The sequence below is a fragment of the Phalacrocorax aristotelis genome, chromosome 7, assembly GCF_949628215.1.
Source record: "Phalacrocorax aristotelis chromosome 7, bGulAri2.1, whole genome shotgun sequence".
NCBI classification, from domain to species: Eukaryota; Metazoa; Chordata; class Aves; order Suliformes; family Phalacrocoracidae; genus Phalacrocorax; species Phalacrocorax aristotelis.
The window spans coordinates 10,479,345-10,499,918 of NC_134282.1; the positions used below are offsets into that span (position 1 = coordinate 10,479,345).

At 40.0% G+C, this 20,574-nt stretch overlaps 1 protein-coding gene across 5 annotated transcripts in view; it reads right to left on the reverse strand.

Moving 5' to 3' along the window:
• TSC22D2 (TSC22 domain family member 2) overlaps positions 1 to 20,574 on the reverse strand; it is a 33,270-nt gene that overhangs the window by 6,625 nt on the left and 6,071 nt on the right. The window contains exons 2-3 of one of the 5 annotated variants that reach the window (XM_075098675.1): positions 8,761 to 8,834; positions 4,814 to 4,885 (exon numbers count right to left, since the gene is read on the reverse strand). The exons of 1 other annotated variant lie outside the window; for it this stretch is intronic. In XM_075098675.1, coding sequence (XP_074954776.1) covers positions 4,814 to 4,885; positions 8,761 to 8,834 — 146 coding nt within the window. Of the gene's footprint in view, positions 1 to 4,776; positions 4,886 to 8,760; positions 8,835 to 20,574 lie in introns of all 5 variants that reach the window. 3 more of the 5 variants (XM_075098676.1, XM_075098677.1, XM_075098673.1) reach the window with 3 other exon arrangements.

Here is a 20,574-nt window from a genome sequence, read left to right on the forward strand (position 1 = left end):
TGCTAACTTGTTAATGGCTGGAAGAAAATTTAACGTTCAACATCACCTCACATTCGTAGATCCAAGATCCATTTCAACAGTGAATTCAACATGTGCCACTGTACCCAGCGTGGTGTTATCACCATTAATATCTTTAGATATAACTATCATCCTTCTAAGAGACATATTCTCAACTTCAAAATCCACTTCGAAATCTAGGTAGAAAGACTAGGAATCAAAATTCAAAATAAAGGCATTTGCAGCTTAATTCACTCTGTGTGCTTAAAAAAAGAACACAGTGGTTCATTTTTAGAGACTCCACAGTCCTCAATAATGTATTTTACTCCAACATTGGATGCATTAGGAATGAGAGATATAAACAGCCCTTCTTTGGCACTGTCAAGTACTACACTAGGTAACAGCATTTCACATTTAAATGAGACTGCAAATCCTACTGACTGGATGATGTAAACTGATTTTCAAGTTTCAGGTTTTTTAGTCAATAACAAAAAACATAATCTGTATTCAGATGTATTACTGATTATCTGCATACTACTTTCCTAAGAACTTCTTAGCAGCAAGTCACCCCCCAGAAGACTGCCAGAATGCATAGGTTTTCTTGCTCTTGATATTTCTTTTCAATTCTGGCATCAAGAGTTACTGCACTATGCACTTCATGCTTTTAGATACATAAAACCTATCACTCAACATTGCTAATCCTGCAAGAGTGGGAAAGACTGCCTGTAGAACAGACTACAAAAGGGCATCGCAACGCTAGCAAGGGCCTTCTCCAATAGCCTCTATAAGATAACTCTTCCTTTAAACCACTAGATCTACTTCGCTTTAGGTTAAAGCAGAAAAGATGTTATACACCACAGCCTCAGGCAGACATCCCTGAACCAAGTGATCTCCCCTAGCTCTTCTGGCTCTTTCATTGTTACTGCTTTAAATCAAATTACCAAGCAACCTTTCTGCAAGGAAGAGTAAGGTACCTTGAAGTGTTCCTATTTGTTTTGCTCGCAAGTGAACTACAAATAAAAACAGTGTGTGAATTTATTCTTTCCCCTCATTGGTTTAGTCATTTATGAGCTACTGTAGTGCCTTAACCAGCCACTCATGTCTTACCACCAGTTCAGCTATTTAGTCTGTCCAGAGGAACCTTGTCTGTTCTTGAAACAGTTGAAGTATGCTTAATTAGCCTCCATCCAATTATGAGATTTTATAATGATAGCTTCTCAATACGACCAACTGTCCAGCCTTGAAAGAGTATCAATGCAAGTATTTCAGATTTTCATCATTCTTTGTCAAAGCCACATGAGATTGTGAGAAAGTTTGGGGCAGTGAATTTGCAGCCTCAGGATTACCGGCAGGTGCCTGGCATTCCCTGCAAGTCTACTTAAGCTCCACGTTAGTCAGCTCCTCTGTCAGAGAGGTACTTGCTTCCATAGGACAGTTACATTTTCTTCAGTTTTACATGAAACTCCAAAGATCAATTATTCAACAGAACATCATAATTGATCTTAGAAGTAATGCATGAGCTCTATAAAAGACAGAATACTTCCGGGGAAAACCAAGACCTTTTTTGAGTTGAATTAGTTTGGATTTGTTGGGATTTTTGTTATTTTTGTTTGGTTTGTGTTTTTTTTTTTAAACACTAAACAAAAATGTGGCTCCTTCATAGTTTTGCTAAGTTTTTGAGTTACACTAACAAACCACTCTTCCCTATGCATGAAGACAGTCATGTTGCTCACCACTTCCATGAGAAGCAAGCATCAAGAAGCAGCACACTAACCACAACACTGACTGGATCAGTGTGTTACATGAAATGTCAGCCTCCTCCTAAGACTCTTTTTAAATTTCACATGGAGTTTTGGACTTTTAGTTTCAAATCAGAAAAGTTTCACCCCTAGGATAACCTCCAGATAAGGCTACAATCAAAAAGTGGGAGAGTGTAACCCTTTACTTTCTCCTGTCTCCAGGAGGATCACCTCATTTAACAGAAAGGCACAGAATAAGGAAATGGAAGTTTGGCAAAATCCATCACGTGAAAAAATACCGTCTAATTCATCACTTTTACCTAAGAAGAAAAATGTTTACCAGCAACACTTAGAATACATTTATCCGTGTGCTAGTGTGGGGAGAAAATCCACATTTTATGAGTTATTTTACATTGTGAATATAAAAAGCACAAAAACGCAATGGAAACATAAATCCTACTGCTTTAAATTCAAGTATACCAACCATGGCTATGTTTTAGGCAAACCCACCTAACGCTCCTATGGCACTGTTACTGTACAAAGGCAATCCAGGCACAGAAGAGCAGTCACACAGACTCGTGAGTATGCCAAGAAGCCATTATTCCCCTTCTTAATCCTCTCAGTAACCATGCCAGTTGAAAAGAGAGACCCATGAGACTTGTGCCCTTAACAATACTTATGCAAACACCATGCAGAAAGACATTTGCAGGCTTCCTGTAAAGGTGTCAGTAACAACTAGTATTTCACTAATATTTAATGGTTTGAATGTTACCAGCACTCTTCCCTGCCATGGTACATTAGCAAAACCAAACAAGTCTATTTTACTGAAGCATTTTAGCAATCTTTTACTGTCTATTGCAATACCATGTGGTTAGCTTTGCTGACTTCAAATGGTCCCAAGAGATGCTGCTCATAAGAGAATAATCTGTATTTGTTAGGAAAAAATTACGGAAAATACACAGGAAGATTTTTCTATTATGTTTACAGTAAAGTCTCCTAACTCAAACCCCTGAGGTTCGCAAACGACTTCTAAGGAGTTGCAAAACGTAAAGAGTCTACTACCAGCAGGCTTAAGATCCTTATGTTTTGCAGTGTGTTAACCCCCACGTTTTGGGATGGGAAAACAAAGGGATTCTGAGGAAATCAGATGAGCTTATTTTCACAGCACAGATTTCTCTTCCACAAACCAGAGATCACTAAAAAAGCCCTAATTGCTGCACTTGTTATCAGACTACTCAAGTCTGACAACAGATCCCCACCTGCATCAGAGGCCACCCTGCCTATGCAAAGTGGAGCTACTGGGGCACCATCAGCCTCCCCTCCTGCTGCTGCCAGGACACACGTCGCCGGCAGAGCCGCAGAATCGAGTCCCACTGTGCCCCCACCCTCTGAAGTGCTCCCCAGAACTGGCTTTACCGGCTATGCCCTTGAAGTACCCTCCATTAGGTTTTAATGAGAAGTTTAGTTTCAGACATCTAGTAAAACAGAACTATATAATGTGATCGTAAGAAAATCTAATAACCAGGTTATAAATGCAAAACCTGCTAAACTCTGTCAAACACTCCAGAATTTTAACAGATTAGAAATTTAAAACTTGCATCAGTTCTGATGAATTTGCTTCTATGTTTTTACAAATACTTGTTTTTACCACAAAATGTTCAACAGCAAAGATGCAAGACTACTTTCAAAGGAATCCATTTACATTCTTTTCCCTGAATTCGATGTTTTTCTGTATCCCATGCTTCCAGTTCTTGCTTCAGACATTGCACATAAACCCCAGACTTGGGAAGCCTCAATCACTAATGATTTGATTTTAGGGTTTTTTTTAATCAGCTTCCTCATTTTAAGAATTATTTCAAGTTAAGAAATGTGAAAATAGAGAAGCAGATGAAGGTAACTACCAAATTTGTATTCAAGGCTCTGAAGTTTATTTCAGTTAAATAATGAAGTCCTTGGAACCTGAATACCAACTCTGTCCCATAAATATAGGAAAGTGGCATCATCCAGAGCTTAAAGCAAAATTGCAAATTTGTACCAGTTTCTGCTAGAAAAGGAAGATGAGCTTTTGAAACTCAGCCTAATGCTAGCACTTCAGCAAAAAACAGAGCAGGATGCATTAGTATTACTTTTAACCATCAGTGTTGCACAGTATACAAATTGTTGCCAAGCAAACTTTAAAGGATTCAATTAAGCTTTGCAAGTTGAAAAGCCTCTCAAGTCAAATACAGCCAGTACAATGATGAAATAGTTATCAATACTTCAATAGCTTCTACAGAGCTTGCTAAGCAGAAGTATTGTGACAAGCCAGAGCATCACAAGGCATGAAGTCACATAATCACTAGGACTTCAACTTCATGGTGACAAAAAAAACCCCTTCAAATTCATTAAAGTGCAGGAAAGAAACAGTTTGCAGCTACTGATGAATTAGTAATGCATCTCTGACAAGTCATACCTGTAGGAGATATGACTTTGTTGCACTTCATTGCAGTTTCTCGCCATGAGTTCAATGCTAACTTAGTAGGTTTACTTTGTCCTCATATCTTGTCACAATTCATGTTTGTTCCCCATCTAGCTTTACTTCAGCAGAATGAAAGCAAGCCAGAAAGCTTCCTTTCCTGGTTTTAAGACTGAAATATTTTAACTTTGTCAAATTTGTGGTTAAATCTAACATTTTCACAACTTGCTTTCTGATACAGGACTCAATAGCCACAGTGCCAAAAAGTTTTCTTTGTTTTTTTTTGGAAAAGGAAGTTATAAATATTTTAGTGCAGGTCAGCTCACTAGCTGAGTAGCATTAAACTCTTTTGGCTTACACATTATTTATGATACATGCATAATGGAAGGAGGAAGAAAAAAGTAAAAAATGCCATATATTTTAGACTTATTTAGTTTTAAGCTGCAGTACAAATACTTCACTTCCATGACTGCTTTCAGACCTTCAGGCTAGAGAAGTCCAATATGAAGTTCTAAACACAAGCAGCAGTTCTGCGCAAACAAAAATGACGAGAAACTTGCATAGAGCAAAGCTGTTCATGCATACCTTAGCACGTATGCATTCCATACTTAAGCATTCATACCTATCCCAGAAGGTCTTTGACTCACGTAACTTGTTGAAATGGAACGCTTGGTAGAATGCAGTTGACGGATTCCTATGAGATCCAAGAATCAGACAGACATATTGAAAATGGGTACGTAATAAAAATACTAACTGTCTTATTCAACCTGCATTACAAAGTAAATTAGCTGTCCAAACACGTTAAGTTTATGTCGAAAAGTTTACAGACTTCACAGAATGTCTAAAGAATAGTTCAATAACTGAAAGGCCTTAGTGTTTCTATGGGTTTCCATTAGGGACATACTGATTCAGAAAGAAAAAGTCATCCTTGAGCCCTATGAATTTTAATGCTATTTCAAGTTGCTACTGTCAAAAGACAATTGTAAAGCCATTAATGAAACATCTCATGTCATGCTGACAATCTCGTATAGGCAGGCTGCATACCACTCTAATGCTATACATACCTAAATTCAAAAGATACCTTTCAAATTTTTCATATTTCACAAAATGTCTCTGCAACAGTACCCAATATTTCTATTTTACTTAGCACCCTATGTTATATTCAAAACACACAAGTTCTCCAAGCAGACCTAGAAGTCAGAGATAAATATGCTACATTCAAGCTACAAAAGATTAAGCTACAACTGAAAGCCAGATCAAGTTAAAATTGAAAAGTATAATCTAAAATATCACTAACTTTATAAGCAGTTGTCAGTCATCCTCATGCTTCCCCTTCTTGGTGTGCAATAGGGCAACTGCTATTTGGAGGCACTTTGCCAAGCAGTAAATCGGAGTGCTTTAGTGCTTGTGAGACCCTGTGTCTCACAAGTCTTCAGCACAGGCTCCCGTAAGCTTGCCGAAAACTAGATACTACAGCACAAATCCTGTCACCAGTGCCAAATGCCTGAGGCAGCCTGACCCTCCTCATTCAGCGTGCATTTGCCCCATAGATAGCAACTACAGCAAGAGTGTAATTTGAAGATCGTAATTCTCCAAAGTCTCACCTGGATGAAGCACAAAGTCAAAACTCTCTACTGCTAGTGGCTGTATCAGAGCATTACACTTAAGCTTAGAAACTCCTTTTATCAATACTGCAGTTCATCCTGACATTGGTATAGCTATACCAGCCCTAGAGAAGAATGCAAAGCTTAGCTGAAAAATCTTCAGGAAAAGCTACTATTAGATCAAATTCCTTTTAAAGCCAGTTTTAAAATTAGACGTTTATATCAACATTAGAAGCACAGGTGCCTACCCCTTTTCTAAGTTTACGAGAAAAATACTTCTCAAAACAACTGTCTTCTAAGTTATTTAATTATTTCCATATATGTACAATTACTGTATAGTTGAAATCAGAACAAAGCAAAAAAAAATTACAGAAGCACCACAACAAAACAATATCTGAAATAATTTGATTCCCATGGCAGGTGTATACCAAAAACCTCTCAAGATAACAATATTTGTCCATCAGCAGTGATCAGGAATCACTTTTTTGAAGTGTTTATCACTCCCTTTTCCCCCACCTTCACCACTCTACCCTTCAAAAAAAATTCCACTCAAGTCTGGAATTGAGTTTAAAGCCTGCTACAGAAGTTGCTCGACCAAGCTGATAAATACCATGCTCTTACATTGGTATTACTTTTCATAAGAAATATTGCACACTTGAGTGACAACTAAATACAACTAGTTAAAAGAGCAGCAACACAATAGCTAAAGGACATTTGGATGATATAGAGATTTAACACATGGAAAGCAATTGGCATCTGCAGATCAAAAGAGCATTCCTTTGTTGAAGGGAAGGACAAGGCCCAAGGTCTTCTAATTCAGTTGTCGTGAGGAGTATGTAAAAAGTCTCTTCCTCAGAAACTGACTGTAAATAGAAAGTAATTTAACTTTCAAGATATATTTACTTGCAGCATATAAAACCCTGTTGCTATTGTTAGGTGTAAAAAGTTGTGGTTTATAACCACACAGCACATATTTCATAAGGTCTATTTTTATACTGATACCCTATATGCTACATATTCTTGTACTATTCTTAAGCAACTATCTGTGAAGATATGAAAAAGTTTTCCTCGTTGAATTCTCATTTGTACCCCTGCTGCTGAAATTGCTTTTGCATTACTTCAGACAATTTAGAGAACATTTTCTACTCCGTAGCTGTATTTTAGCAAGATGTTAATTGGGGGACAGGGGCTACCCAAACAGGAAAAGCAAACCCACAGAGGTAACATGAATGATGCCTAATGCTCAGGTCTGAACTAACAGAACTGAGTTTCAGACTGTCAAGGCACTTATTTTTAACCACATCAAACAGTAAAAGGTTAGAGAACTATTAAAACTTCATTCAGTTTGCAGAAATGGTTGGGAAAATGGCTTACAGGAGTAGTATAATCTAGCCTGCTGCTGCTGTTTCCCTCAGCTGAAACACCAGAAGTCTTTCTGACACTGCCTTAACTGGATGTCCTGGACCAGAAAAGCAGATTCCACAGGTCCCCTCCCCAGCAGACAGCCAGGTCCAGGACGTTAGGACTCAGTCCCAGTTGTTAGCGGATCGACACAGTGGAGCCAACAGCCAGCTAGAAAGGGGACGTCCCTGATGCTGAACAAGAGAACGAGAGCCCACCTCCTCTTCCACAGGAGGCACACCAGGCACTTTTCTTCCTCCATCTCTGGTGAGAGAGGAGAACAGGTATTCTCCAAGGATAGAGAGGCTCAATTCCAGTCCCAGAGACTATGACAGACAACTAGCTTAGCACATTTAAACATTCAAACTGTATCTCACTTGGTAAAAAATGCCTCCACGTCTCTATAAAGAAGTCCTACAACACATACCATATTTATTTCCTTTAAAAGCTCACAAACATCAATATTCACAACACACACTGACACAAATAACAGTTTTCATGCAACAGAAATTTGATCTAAATTTAAAGGATGATAATTTATTTGCTTCCCTGAATACTTTTAACTTCAAGTTGTACCTTTAAAGTGAAGTCTAAATCACATCCGAAGTCTCACTTCATATTCAAAAGGATATCCTCCCTCTGCCATTAATCAGGAAAAGCATATGCCAAATACAAACTTTATTCTAGAGAGCCCTGCTTTGCTAGAAACCATGTCCATGAAAGCTGGCAAATTTTCAAGTACATAGATAAATGCCTTTTAGTTTAAATAATGATACTGGCTTTGGAAGTGCTGGGTATCAGCTTGGCATATAGAGGTTGCTGAACAGATGCCTTTTTTCCAGCTACTACCTTTGAAGGAGGAATAGTAACATCATTGTTCATGACATAGCTGAAGCTATGTTTCAATCTTCAGACTACTGACCAACATCAGCAATTAAGGGCAACAAGAGGAGGAACACATGACGGATACCACATTTCTCTCCCCCCTCCCCCCCAGTGACAAACTAAAAAATTCACACTAGACTGCTTCAGACAGTTCTCTCAATATCACTGACTATTATTTTCATTAACTTTATGAACAGGAACGATCCAGAGATTAAAAACGCCTAAGCACCTATCTTTGAAGAACATGAAAATAACATATCAGACAACCCATGCTCAGTGCCGCAGAGGAAAACCAAAGCCAAGCAGAATCACCTATTTATTATTACCTAGACAGCAGCAAGCCAACAGGGCTGGCTTTTTCAGAAGCTTATGTCAGACAAAAATTCCTTCTGAGGAAAATTAACAGGCCTCATATAGAAAAAAAACACAGAAGATGTGACCACGTTATAAAGTTAGTAGAGCTTTTAATGCCATCTTGCATGACATTTTTGTAAGCAAGAACACAGCTTATACAAGGTGGGTCCACCACGGATAACTACTCTGTACACGTGGCTCTCCAATGGTTCAGTGGAAGAGTGGAAGGATGCATCAAACAGAGCTCTCCAGGGGTCTCCTCGGAGTGTGTTATAGGATACTTTAATCCATGACTTGGACAGTGGAGTACAGACTATCTTTATACCTGCAGATGATCTGCAAGCACTCTGGACAGCAGGAATAGAATTCAGGAAGATCTTGCCCGATTGGAGCAATGTTCTGAAATAAAAAGGATGCAATTCAATAAGGACAAGCACGAAGTATTATGCTCTGGTAGCAATAATCAGCTGCACAAGTACAAAACATGGAATGAGTAGCTGACTGCAATTCCACAGACGCGAATCTAAACAGAAGTTAAAAAGTAAAAATCTTGCAAAGGTGTCAAACTTGCAATACTCCTCTTACACAGGATGTACACATACTAACCGAAGCCTTGTTTTATTTGGCCTTTCTGAGCCCTTAACTTAGATTTTATGGCCAGTTTTGGATACCAACTCTCCGCAAGTATATAAGCCTAACAAAGTCCAGGTAAGATCACTAGAAGACACGTCATATTCCATTTTTTTCCCAATAACCAGAATCACTAAGTAGGAAAACTAAGCATTTAAAGAGATGAAAGGGACAGTTACAGGCTTCACATAGTTTAAAGTATCTGCAAAGGAGAAGAAAACTTGTTCTCATACCTGTTAAGTATAAACACAGCACAAACACTCTGGGGTTTAACTGCCACAAAGTAAGTTTAAACATATCAGAATCGTTTTCCACACAAACAGCAAAGAACAGAAAAGACTTCTTACAGAAGCGGTGGGATTCCCATACTCGTCCTTCTAGAAGAAATCAAGCCATCATTGCTACAAAAGATATCAGGCCCTTAAGTCTCCAGACCAGCCCATAGGCCCATCTTTCACAATTCTTTGGGAATTCAGGACATCGCTAGCAAGAAATTCAAAGCAGAAGTTCTGCTTCTGAATAGGATCAACTCCTATAGGAACCAAATGTAACTATGAAATATAAAAGAAAGAGGTAAAAAAAGAAGCTAGTTTATACTTCGAAATCAAACTACCCTTCTGTTCAACTGTAAAGTTCATGTCTCTTTTTTGGTGGAAAGTGAGAAATGACCATTCTAAACCAAAATTATTCTTAGCTGCAGACAAAGCTCCTACTGAAACACCAAGTTTAAGAATAGAAAGTATCAGTAAAACATTCATTAGTCTTGTGTTGCTAGTCTTAGAAGTAAGGTCATTAATCATACAGTGATGCATCGATAGGACCACGAATTCAACAGCAAGCTTCTAGCTTCCTATCCTTTGCACAGAAAGCTATAGGAGCCTGACAATATGCCTGTAAGTAAATATGGCCGAAGAACACAGTTTTATAAAAAAAAAAAAGATGCTACTATGTTGCTTTGTACATCTACATTATTTCTACAGTGCAAAAAGTGAACTAAACACTTTGAGAAAGAAGTGACTCAAAAACAGCCTGAAGATGAAGTCAGCAAGTGAAAGTATTTAGCCTTTATGCAACATCAGAATTATTATTTAACAATCAAGAGACCTGATGGTAAGCACACAGTCACAGCTTACTTAAGAGAACTATCAGCATATATGGGTGTGTTTCTCTATGGTGATAAGTAATCAAGGCATCAAAAAAAAAAAATTAAGGTAGATACATCAACTGCCCAATTCCATGTGCACTAAAGGACAAATTAATCCCTCCTTAGTTTCTAAAGTTTGTAAAAGATTGGATGCTTTATTACGCAGAGGCATTTCAAACCCAAGTTAGTTTTTAGTTACATGTCTAACTTATCACCAATAAAAGGCTGTGTTTAACTAAGCCACTAGCTATGACCTGCAACGAAGACTGATTACAGTTGGTCTCCAAATTATAACACTCAGGACGGTTTATCTAGGATCTGATCCAGGTGCTTTGCAATCACTTCATCATAGTGTATCAGGAAACTCCCAGTAAAGTTTATGGTATTTCAAGATTATGTTTACACTAGTAACAGAATTCCTCTTCCATCCCTCCTCTTTTAAAAGACATTTCACTTTTTAATCTCCTTCTGTTCAAAGCAACTGCAACTTTGAATCAGCTTTATTTCATAAGACTCCACCTACAAAACAGAGTAACTGGAGTATAAAGCTTTCAGGAGAGAATTGAACAAAGACCAAGTGTGTGGGGGAAGTCAATGTGGAATTAAGGGAAAAAAAATCTCAAGACTAAAGCTCTTAAGTTTTGTGTTTAATTACCTATTCTGTTCATGTAGTTCCTTAAAGGCATTATACTTGAAGTACATACCCCGAAAAAACAGCAATATTAGATGCTGTTACATTCAGTTTTAGGTGTGTTCTAGCTATAGATGACTCAATTAGCGGCCAGCATGACAGGAAAGGCTGACTCAATTAACAGCCAGCATGACAGTTCTTCGGACAGTGGCGCTCAACCACCATGATGAACTTTAGAGGTGTTCACAGGCTACTTCTAATTGAAAGTAACGTAACGGTGGAGAGAAAACATACCGCATGGATCTGATGTCCACTGGGGGGAAAAAAAAAAGTAAAAAATCAAGAGATAACATGAATTCAAGTGCTAAAAATCACCAAAGTAGGACATGCGTACAGCAGTTTTGTAATTGAATTCAAGAGGAAAGAGATGAAAGAACACCCAGATGTACTACACAATCATTAGCAAGGCAATGCCAGTAGCACCAGCCCTCAGTTTCATCTGCTTTCAGACAAACTACACACTCCCTCCCAACACTTTCAGAAACGATGAAAATTGCCTTTCGGTAACTTTACTGAGAGAACTAAAGCAGCATACATCACCTGGAATAAGACAGGAAAGTCTGATATCAGCAGCTCCATTTCAACTAGCTGCAACTCCTGATGTTTGGATTTCCAGTATCAGAAAAGAAAGAACTAGACTGCTACCAGAGTTGCTCCCTCCTTTCCATAGTAAAGATCAGAACAGTAGCCCATACTTTCTTCACCTTGCTCTCAAAAGAGGATTTTGGGAAATATTCTTCTTCACTGACTAGAAGTCTCTAAGGAGAAGGGAATGAGAGATAACTGTCTCAAGAGTACAGGGTAAGAAAGTCTGGCAGAGGCATTCCACTGATCACTTGCTTGCTCTGTTGAGATGCTGGCATCAGCTTTCCCCTGATCTGGGAGCTTGGCTCTCAAAAATGACACTGATAACATTTTTCAGTCCCTATGAACACTGGAGAACAGAAGAAAGCCACTTTTAAGAAAACTGCTAATGAGAATGCTGCACGGACAGAGCAGGTTAGATCAACATTAATAATGGTCAGGCCAGATAGATGTAGCGAATAATATGAGTATTTAGTGAGCAAGAGTTGGAAGCTTCTCAAATGTTCCAGCCCACCCTGAACAAAGAGTAGTCATTGGTATTACCACATGCCCTCGCCTGAGGACGATCACCATTCTCCTCAGTTATACAGGAGGAATCTCAATTTCTTCTCTTGTCCCAGCACTGAACAGTTGTAGAAAACACTTTTATACTTACTCACCACTGCATTTTAAATCATAGTCAAAGCCTTTAACAGTCTTGTACCAAATTAGAACAGATGCACTATACCATTTAATATCTTCACTGAACAGACCTGAGGTGATACTGATTTGAGACAAAAGGTGATCAGGCTTCACTTCTACACTCTATTACCTGACAGAATAACAGCAAGTTTTCTCCCACCCCCCCGCCAAAGGATTTGACTATTGACTATGAAAATCTGGTTTAAAAACCAAGAAGCATTTTGACAAGATATTAAATTCAAACTCACTTAACAGATCACAATAATTTAGTACCAACAAGTCTTCTGCAAATACAGTTTCTAGCTGTAAAATCAGGATAGTCTCTTCTTCTATATAATCCCGAGAACAGCTAGTACAAAACATACTTTAGCACAGGCATTTCATACATATTTGCTTTACAGAAGCTAACCAGCCTAGATGTGCTAGGTGGAGCTCACCTAGTTATTCACTTAAGCCTACTAAGTTTTGCTACTAGTAATTCAAAGCCTTCTCTGATTAATACCACTTTGTAGTCTCTGCCTTTCATGCCTCTGGTAGACACTAAATCTGTAGAGCATAAGGACATGAAAAGTGAGACATTTCCCTTGATTTTATTACATTCTTTGAAAGCACAAGTCCAAGTTTCTCTAACGAAAGAGTTAAAGTTTACATATACTAGCAAACATTAATGAGGCCAGTAGGACATCATGCTTCCTGTTCAGAGCCTCGGATCAGTAAAACAGTGGCACTTTGCCTTAAGACATAACTGAATTACAGCAGTCAGTAACTGTGTTAGGTAATAATCATTCAGTATTTCTGAAGGAGCTTTGCTGAAGAGTTCAGTAAATTCTGATATGACTGATACTAATAATGGAAAGAGCAATGCAAGTGCTCATCTTCTAAATTTCTTCTGATTTCAACAGCTGCAACTCAAAACTCTAGGGTCCAACTCTCTTGAGTCCCAGAAACTGGTCTCCAAACCTCAGGAGTCCTGTATAGTAGACAATTCTGTAATCAGAACAGTTTTAAGGTCGTTCAGGACTCACTGATTATCTTTTCCATCCTCTGCATCCCATCCTCCCACTTTCCAAAGCCAGACTTGGTGCACTCTTAGTTCACTCCTGACTAGTACTTCTGTTCCAGCCAGGTAACCAAAACTCTCATGCTCTTCCTCCCTGCTAATAGCATCGTCACCAATACGCTTATTAAACCACTGCGTGCTAATAAAGCAAGGCTGTATTGTGAAGGCTGTCATGGTTATCACTAAGACTGAATTTTAATTACAGACTGTGTAAGGACTAATCTGAGTGATTCTGTTCTCAAATGGAAACACAAAACAAGTATAAGATTTCTCATACTATTGGCTTGTCTTCTCACTGGGCAAAGTTAACCTTCAGTTCTTGTAGGGAAGATACGAGACAGTGTAGTTCACATGCCACACAGCTTAGCTTAAAAAAAAAAATCCAACAGTAGATCACATTTCCAAAGAGAAACAACTAGATTAAAAGTTTATAAACTTAATGGCAATACAGAAAGTCTTTGCTTGACCCATTCAGGGATTCTTGCCGCTATTAAGAAAAGCCAGACAGGCCCATCAACATTATCCATGTTTGGATGCACTGAGACAAGCTTTAACAAAAAAAAAAACCCAACAAACAAAAACAAACAAAACCACCCCACAAATAAACAAAAAATCCAACCAAACAAAAAGAAGGACTTCTTGAAAATAATTTATGTGGTCTAAAAAAGCATCTTGAACTTTACCTCACAAAGGACCGGAGGCCTTCAGCATCTATTGTAATTTGCCAGTGGACATCACTATGCCTTCTTATTTTGCAAGTTATCCATTCAAGAGACCAAGCTTGGAATGCATTTAAAAAAGCATAATAAGCTGGATGAAAGGAAGTAGTAAAAAACACCACAAATTCCATAATTCTGAATTTAAAAAAATCCATATTTGCTAGTATTGCATTATACGTACAAAAATCTGGAAGAGATGTCAAAACTCTTAAAAATACTGACTTTTACACAACTTGGCTGGTAAAGAAAAAAATGGCATCAGTGCATCCCCAGGAGGAAGAAGTCAGGCAGAGGAGCCAGGAGACCCGCATGGATGAGCAAAGAGTTTCTAGAGATGCTCAGATGGAAGAGGGAGGTTCACAGTATGTGGAAAAAGGGACTGGCCACTTGGGAGGAATATAGGAATGCTGTCAGGGTATCCAGAGATGCAACAAGGAAGGCCAAGGCCCACTTGGAATTAAATCTGGCAAGGCATGTCAAAGATAACAAGAAGGGCTTCTTTAAATACACCAGCAGTAAAAGGAAGACTGGGGATACAGTGGGCCCACTGCTGAACAAGGAACAGGCCCTGACGATGCAGGATGCAGAGAAGGCAGAGTTACTGAATGCCTTCTTCACCTCGGTCTTGACTGCTAAGGCTGGCCCTCAGGCTGGCCCTCAGGCATCTCAGCCCCCAGAGAAGAGAGGAAAAGTCTGGAGAAAGGAAGACTTACCATCGGTTGAGAGGATTGGGTCAGAGATCACCCATGCAAATTGGATCCTCGCAAACCCATGGGGCTTGATGGGATGCACCTACAAGTGCTGAGGGAGCTGGTGGATGTTCTTGCTGAGCCACTCTCCATCATCTTTGAAAGGTAATGGAGGACAGGAGAGGTGCCCGAGGACTGGAGGAAAGCAAATGTCACTCCAATCTTCAAAAAGGGCAAGAAGGAGGACCTGGGAAACTATAGGCCAGTCAGCCTCACCTCCATCCTGAGAAAGGTGATGGAGCAGTTCATTCTGGAGGTCATCTCCAGGCATGTAGAGGACAAGAAGGCTATCAGAAACAGTCAACATGGATTCACCAAGGGAAAATCATGCTTGACCAACCTGATAGCCTTCTATGATGGCGTGACTGGCTGGGTCGATGAAGGGAGAGCAGTGGATGTTTTCTATCTTGACTTCAGTAAGGCATTCGACACTGTCTCCCATAGCCTCCTCACAGGCAAGCTAAGGAAGTGTGGGTTGGATGAGTGGACAGTGAGGTGGATTGAGAACTGGCCCAACAACAGAACTCAGAGGGTCATGATCAGTGGGGCAGAGTCTGGATGGAGGCCTGTCGCTAGTGGTGTTCCCCAGGGGTCTGTGCTGGGTCCAGTCCTGTTCAACATATTCATCAATGACCTGGATGATGGGATAGAGTGTAACCTCAGCAAGTTTGCTGATGATACCAAGCTGGGAGGAGTGGCTGATACACCAGAAGGCTGTGCTGCCATCCAGCGAGACCTTGACAGGCTGGAGAGCTGGGCCGAGAGGAACCTGATGAAATTCAAGAAAAGCAAACGCAAGGTCCTGCACCTGGGGAAGAACAACCCCATGCATCAATACAGGCTGGGGGCTGAACTACTGGAAGCAGCTCTGTTGAGAAGGACTTGGGAGTGCTGGTGGACAAGCTGACCATGAGCCAGCAATGTGCCCTTGTAGCCAAGAAGGCCAATGGTATCCTGGGCTGCATTAAAAGGAATGTGGCCAGCAGATCGAGTGAGGTTATTCTCCCCCTTTACTCTGCCCTAGTGAGACCACATCTGGAGTATTCTGTCCAGTTTTGGGCCCCCCAGTTTAAGAACGATGCGGAACTGCTTGAACAAGTCCAGCAGAGAGCTACCAATATGATCAGGGGGCAGAAGCATCTCCCTTATGAAGGAAGGCTGAAACACTTGGGTTTGTTTAGCTCAGAGAAGACTGAGGGGGGATTTCATCAATACCTATATGTATCTAAAGGGTGGGTATCAGGATGATGGGACTAGGCTCTTTTCAATAGTGCCCAATGACAGGAGAAGGGGCAATGGGCACAAGTTGGAACACAGGAAGTTCCACCTCAATATGAGAAAAAATTTCTTTCCTGCACGGGTGCCAGAGCAGTGGCACAGGCTGCCCAGAGAGGCTGTGGAGTCCCTTCCCTGGAAACATTCGAAACCCACCTGGGTGCAGTCCTGTGCCCCCTGCTCTGGGTGTCCCTGCTCAAGCAGGGGGGTTGGACAAGATGATCACCAGAGGTCACTTCCTACCCCTATCATTCTGCGACTCATTAATACGTATGAACATATTATTGTAGAGGATTAGGCTCCTACTGCCTGATCTGCCCACAGAGTTAAATTTCCTCAAACCTACTGATGAAAGGGAAAGCTACTTATTATTGGTGAAAGTGGCCTTGCATAGTGGAACAGCTGGCTTGAGTATTCTCCTTCAAAGAAAACAGCCCAAAAATGACATTTTTCACCCCACTAAGTTGCAGCACAGCAGTTTCAAATATTTCACTTGTCTATAAATACAAGTGGTTCCTGTTTTTCTGACAACAGGATATTTCAATATCTGTGGGGGGAAAAAAGCAAGTGGAGAAAACAGATTCAAGCAGACTCAGCCAAATCCCACCTGTCCTTACTTAAGTGACATTGGCAAAGAAAGCATCTATTAGCAAACACTTTAAATTAAATACTTAGCTTTTAAAAAAGATATTAGAACCTAGACCATGTAATGGTACGGTTTATTACATGGTATATCATAAATGTATTTGTCTGCCTTTCCACACCACTTACAACTTTACTACTCTTCAAGTTTCCTGCCAATCTGCACTCAGTGAAGTACAACCTAAAGCGGTGTCAGTATGAGCGCTTACCTTTTGACTTAAAGAAACAATATTTTTGAAAAGGCATTTGTAGGGTTGGTCAAGGTCCTTGCACCCACTGAACAGTGTTCTACATAGGAAACATTCCCAGGAGTTGTCATCTACACGCCTACAAAAACATCTGAAACAACCTGACAGAAAAGCAAGCAAGGTGGTTTTTTTAACCTTCATTTTTGATCACACAACCCTCCAATAAACCAACCAAGTTAAACGTGCTCTAGATGGATACAAAATCTTCAGGTACTTTACTAAACCAGGATCTCATTTCCTATCCATTCTACACTTCTTCACTGCCACCTCACATACATACCACACTCATCCTCTCCCAGAAAAAAACATGGGTCAGGACTGTGCCCTTGCTGCAAAGAAGGTGCAGGGTGTCCTGGGCTGCATTAGGCAAAGTATTGCCAGCAGGTCGAGGGAAGGGATCCTTCCCCTCTCCCCAGCACTGGTGAGGCCACACCTGGAAGACTCTATCCAGTGCTGGGCTCCCCAGTACAACAGACACATATGCTGGAGAGAGTCCAACAAAGGGCCACGAGGATGATGATGGGACAAGAAAGCATCTCTCCTATGAGAAAAGGCTGAGAGAGCTGGGACCATTCAAGCCTGCAGATGAGAAGGCTCAGGGGGATCTCATCAATGGATATAAACACCTGCAGGGAGGGTGCAAAAAGGATGGAGCCAGGCTCTTCCTACTGGTGCCCAGTGACAGGACCGGAGGCAATGGGCACAGACTGACACACACGCTGTAGGAGGTTCCCTCTGAACATCAGGAAACACTTTGTCGCTGTGAGGGTGACCGAGCACCGGCACAGGCTGCCCAGGGAGGTGGTGGAGTCTCCATCCTTGGAGTTGTTCAGAAGCCATCAGGACACGGTCCTGGGCACCCAGCTCTGGGTGGCCCTGCTTGAGCAGGGGGGTTGGACCAGACGACCCCCCAAGGTCCCTTCCAACCTCAGCCAGTCTGTGATTCTGTGACTGGTTTCTGCTATTGACATTGACCCCTATTTCAGTTTGTTATCTTAAGGAGTACTAGACAAACATGCCAGTTGCCATTATGATAGACAGCTGACACCTCTCTATGGTACTAGTTAATATTTCTACCTTACTTCTGCACCGTTAAAAGCATTCAAGCAAGTTTCACGATACAAATGCATTACTCCTAGTTTCAAAGGGAGAATAGATATATACAAAAAACCTCTTGGGATAATTTTGCATGACCAAAAAAAAATTTAGAGACAAGCATCCAGCTGTCCTTCATGTGGCTGAGTAACTCACCTGCCCTGCATGAGTAAAAATAGATTATCCCATAATGCAAAGAATTTACTAGCACTCAGTACACATTTGTATTTATAAAGCATAAAGTTTAAAGATAGAGGAATTTTCAAGAATATGAATTAAGATACAACCTTACACTGCACTTCAAGTGACCTTTTTTGTCTGGAGAACCTTCTCAGAAGACAGTAGCTTTAGCGGTTACTATAAATACTTCTATCTTTACACTTTGTCAAATATAGGAATAAAAGCAGACACATGTGGCTGACAATCTAAATTTATCTACCAGAACTAAAACAGTTGTACTTTAGCAGGAGTTCTCATGGAGGTTTCTTATGGAATCTTTGCCAACACACAGAAAGCGCAAACAAGGTTTGCATTTTCCATGAGCAACAGAAGCTGCTCATCACCAGCTTTAAAACTGAAAAATTAATATATAGCCTCAACATGCAACAGGCCGATACTCAAATATCTAGTACAGTAACAGGGAACAACTTTTTATTATAGGGTCACCTGAAGTCATAAAAAGATTATCAGCACATCCTGTAAAAATGCACAGCAGGAGAGAATTTTCAGCCCTTCAGTAGTTTGATAGCAGTTTGCTAGTCCTGCCTGTACAAAACACCTAAATACTTGAATATTCAGCTTTTAACAAGTTTTTAAAAAAGCTTCCATGAAACATATGCTGTTATTTCTACCATACAAGACAGCATTCAGAAAGAAGCTATGGAACACTTGCACTCTTCTATAGAGGGACAGAAAAAAAATTAACCCACAGCAGCTGAGCAGAATACTTAGGAGTATGAGGTACAGAGAACCATTTATGTCAGAGCTGGTACACTACAGTCTTTAAAACAAACTGAACTGTTTCACTTTGTGGATTTCTTTCAAGTATTTTCCCCTTCTTCCTTTTAATAAATATCTTATCTGAAACACTTAAAGCTCATTAATTTTAAGAATGTATTGGCTCCTCCTTAACAAAGGTATTTGAATGTTTAAACTGGGAAATAGCACTGTCAAAAAAGCAACCACATTCATCTGTTTAGATGCCTCATAACATCAAAAAATGAATGCATGGCAAGATAGATTTTCCATAATCTAGAAACTGGTGTGGTGCTGGAGTTACCTTATGTAATTTTTATTATAGAAAGTACAGCAAAGAGTGAACAAAACTAACTCTAGTTTTGTTTGCATTAACCATCATTTGATACCACCAACTGTAACATTCACCTTGGAAGTCCTACCTCAACTGTTTTTCAAATGCTGTAGTTCTGGCCATCAAACCGAAGGCACTCATGACTGGGGCATGTCTGTCCATGTTCATCTGCTTCTACAAACACTCAAACAGAATCCTTCAGGAGGAGATCTCAAAACATTCAAGACTGCAGCAGAGCTCATACCTCTAGTAAGTTTATGAGCAAAGTGAAGAAAGGGACAGCATTCAATAATAATGCAATTCAAGTATTGCTTACTGGTACATATTTAGAGACTACTTTTTTTTTTTTAAGGAATACAATAAAATATGCATTTAGGGCAATACATAAGGAAACCCTTATGAAAATTTCATTAACGCCCATGCCCAGTTTTGTCGTTATATTATGAACACGGTCTCAAGAGCTCAGTTTTATCAATAGTTAGTACACTACACAAATACATGATTTAGCTGAGCAGAGAGATATATGCTATGAAGAGGTCTGCACAATCAGGTTTTCAACAGTTTAGCTGCTGTAGTTGACAGTTCACAATTGCAGCCATTCATGAACTTTCCTGGAATACAGCCTGCACAGTTCAAGCTGGTCAGCTATCTCTGGAAAATGATCTATACTCTGCTCCTTTTCCAACATGCCTAGTAATATTTTGCCCCAAAAGTCTGCCAAACATGTAGGAGGTTTGAACAAGCTTTCTCAGTCACATTCTTTTAACAGAGGCAACATATTTCTTTTCCCCCAAGAGCCAAAATAAAGTCAGTAAGCCAGCTGGAATATTATGCTTGTCAACTACAAATTTGCGTATACGTGTGCACAAAGGTGAGCAGAGAAACTGACAGACACTGATCCTGAAATCCCCTCAGGTGCTCTGACTGCCCTTCATCCAAAATAATTAGCACTGCTGCTAAAGTCCAGCAAATGAAGAGTCAAGGCAATTTTGAGATTCTACTTCTGTTTTTATAGTATTTGTCAGACTCCAAATTCAAAGTGGATTGCAATCTTCACATCTGCCTCAATAAGAGTACTATTTCCTCCATCCCTGAATACTGATGCAGTTTATTCCACTTGTAGCCACACTTAGGAGAGGAAAAGTATGTTATGCTGTAGATCTTTCATAACTTCCACAGATCATATTTCTTTTTTTAAGAGCTTAGCAATTTAGACACATGAACTGAAAAAAAAAAACCAGCTTCACTATCTAAAGGAAAGTTGTGACCTGCCAAAGGTTTGTTTGGGGTTTTGGGGGTTTTTGTTTGTTG